Source organism: Apaloderma vittatum, unplaced genomic scaffold, assembly GCF_000703405.1.
Source record: "Apaloderma vittatum isolate BGI_N311 unplaced genomic scaffold, ASM70340v1 scaffold43446, whole genome shotgun sequence".
In the NCBI taxonomy this organism is placed as follows: domain Eukaryota; kingdom Metazoa; phylum Chordata; class Aves; order Trogoniformes; family Trogonidae; genus Apaloderma; species Apaloderma vittatum.
Window position 1 is genome coordinate 200 of NW_009723061.1, and position 2808 is coordinate 3007.

The window sequence follows — 2808 nt, forward strand, 5'->3', positions numbered from 1 at the left end:
CTTCAGCTCGGCCCCAGGCCCTTCTCTGCGAAGCTGCTCTCCGGAAGGTCGGTCCCCAGCCCGCACTCTTGCGTGGGGTTGCTCCTCCCCAAGTGCAGGACTTCGCATTTCATGTTGCTGAACTTGGTGATGTTATGACCCCTTCCTCCCGCCTGCCGTGGTCCCTCTAACAGGCTGCACAACCCTCCTTTGTTGTAGCTGCTTGTCCCGGGTTTAGGTGATCTCGAAGCTTGCTGCACGTGCAGTCTGTCCCATCATCTGTTGCACAGCGCTGGAAACCATGTCAGCCCCAACAGGAATACCACCAGTGACTGGTGTACGTTGTACTGGGAGAACAGTATTCTTACTGGTGTACTATATCAAGATATCACAGGCTGCACAACCCTCCTTTGTTGTAGCTGCTTGTCCCGGGTTTAGGTGATCTCGAAGCTTGCTGCACGTGCAGTCTGTCCCATCATCTGTTGCACAGCGCTGGAAACCATGTCAGCCCCAACAGGAATACCACCAGTGACTGGTGTACGTTGTACTGGGAGAACAGTATTCTTACTGGTGTACTATATCAAGATATCTTTCTGGGGAAAAAAAATAATTAGAAAACGCTGCCTTTCACTATTTTTAAAGGCATTTACTAGACTGTAAAAAACAAACAAACAAACCCCCCATTGTATCTATTAGTGCAGGCCTCAACAGGGATTCATGTAACAAGGGTGTTCCTAAATGAGTCAGTATTTATTATGGCGAGTTACTGCTTTTTCTCCTGTTTAAACACATTATCTCTAGTTGTGTCACTCGAACTTAGAAAATTACTTTCAAGTCTGTTGTGTAGGTCCAATTCTTACTATTTTTCTCATGTATCAGATGATACAGGAAATCGGCTTCGGTTCCAGCTGGAGTTAGAGTTTGTTCAATGTCTGGCAAATCCAAATTACCTCAACTGTGAGTACTTAAAAGTAAATATCACGATCCTGAGGAATTAGTATAGTTTAATGGAGTTTCTTTACTGGTAATGTTAAACAGGGAGAGAGGGCTAAACAAAGAAAAGTGAATGGGTTTTTCACAACATAGAAGTAGTCTATAAATAATAATTTGTCTAGATTTTGAACAGGCGGGGTTTCAAAGTGGAAAGTGTCTTGCTGGTTGAAATGAACAAAATAAAGCATCTGTCTGGTGGAGGAAAAAAAAGCTCAAGTCTGCAGTTAAAAAGTAATGTCAAGTTAACAGCGTTCCTTTATTGGAAAACAGAATTTTACTAATGTTAATAATAGTTTCAGGTACTAAATTCCCTGCCAATTTTGATGCTACAGTCAAAATGTCCAGTTTCAAAAAGCTGCTGTCTTTGCTATTGTATGAAGGATACCTATTGTAAGGGAGATGAGTTTATTTTGCTTAGTATGTTGACATAAAAAGTATTTTTCCCTATGTTTGTTTATCAAAAGTTGTTTGCAATGATAAAGTTTTGACTAAAGTGTCTCTTTGTATAGTTTTTAGAATACATATTCAAATCTGGCATATTTTCTTCATGCATCTGTAACTGACAATTCCTTGCTTGTTGTTTTATTTCAGTTCTTGCACAAAGAGGCTACTTCAAAGACAAAGCTTTTGTAAATTATCTTAAATATTTACTTTACTGGAAAGAACCGGAGTATGCGAAATACCTGAAGTAAGTGTTAAAATCACTTAGGTTTCTGCATTTTAATGATTTGACCTTTACCTTCTGTGCATGTCAGTATATGGTTTCTACCTGTAACCTTACCTTTGTCATCCCTGCTCTGTTTTTATATACACTACAAATTTTACTGTTTCCAACAGTCCACGTGTAGCAAGAACAGAGTTACAGAACATACCTTTCATTAGTTATGTATGGAATCTTCCTTTTGCAGCCTTTATCTGCACTTTACCATTTGTTTAAAATGAAATTACTGAACATTACGGTACAAAACTATTGCAGTTAGGCCAAATAAGCACATTTTCAGATTAATTTTACATTGTTGATGCTTACAGGAAACAGAGGATGACTGCCTTTTTGTAAGTGTGCAAAAACTCCTTTAAATTTGGGAAAACGGTTCGTGGCCAAGTTCCTTACCTGAGCTCTGGAAACAAATACTGTACTTGTTAATAAAATCTAGCCCTTACAAAAGTTGCTCTAAGCAAGCATGCTTATGCATTTATAAGATGTTATTGGACTCCTTGTTTTCTAGCCTAATACTGAAGTTACTAAGTTACAGTGTGTGGAATAGGTACAGTTTTAAGGGCTTTGGTATTTGGAGTAAAGCACAAGCATGGTAAAACTAAAATAATGAACTGCAGAATTCTTGAAGACTCCAGTTTTAGTGTACCTTGTAAAAATTTGTATTCAAGTGTGTTTATTTTTAATCTAGGTATCCTCAATGTTTGCATATGTTAGAGCTGCTCCAGTACGAACATTTCCGCAAGGAACTGGTGAACGCTCAGTGTGCCAAGTTTATTGATGAGCAACAGATTCTTCACTGGCAGCACTATTCACGGAAGAGAATGCGCCTCCAGCAAGCACTTGCAGAGCAGCAGCAACAAAACAACACCTCTGTGAAATGAAAAACTCTTGGGAGAGTGATGATAAGCTGATAAGCTGTGCTTTGTGCCAGCTGATGGATTTGGAAGAGAGGAATGAACGCTTTTGTTTGGGTGTATGTACATTTTTTATCAAGTGACTGTTTCTTTCTTTCATAAGCTTTTTTAAAGATAGAAGACTGCTAAACACCTGCAATTTTTTTTTTTTTTTGTAGCATGGACAAGTTTGTAAGCATTACTTACTGTAGTTATCGGTTCCTC

General features: G+C 38.9%; 1 protein-coding gene across 1 annotated transcript; it reads left to right on the forward strand.

The window, feature by feature from the left end:
* Positions 1 to 780: 780 nt before the first annotated feature.
* Positions 781 to 2590, forward strand: MED31 (mediator complex subunit 31; the record flags this gene model as incomplete). Its single annotated transcript, XM_009871967.1, is given in 4 exon segments — positions 781 to 843; positions 845 to 936; positions 1564 to 1660; positions 2379 to 2590. Coding segments are annotated over 4 exon segments (445 nt in total), but the record flags the coding sequence as incomplete, so codon positions are not given.
* Positions 2591 to 2808: the final 218 nt, after the last annotated feature.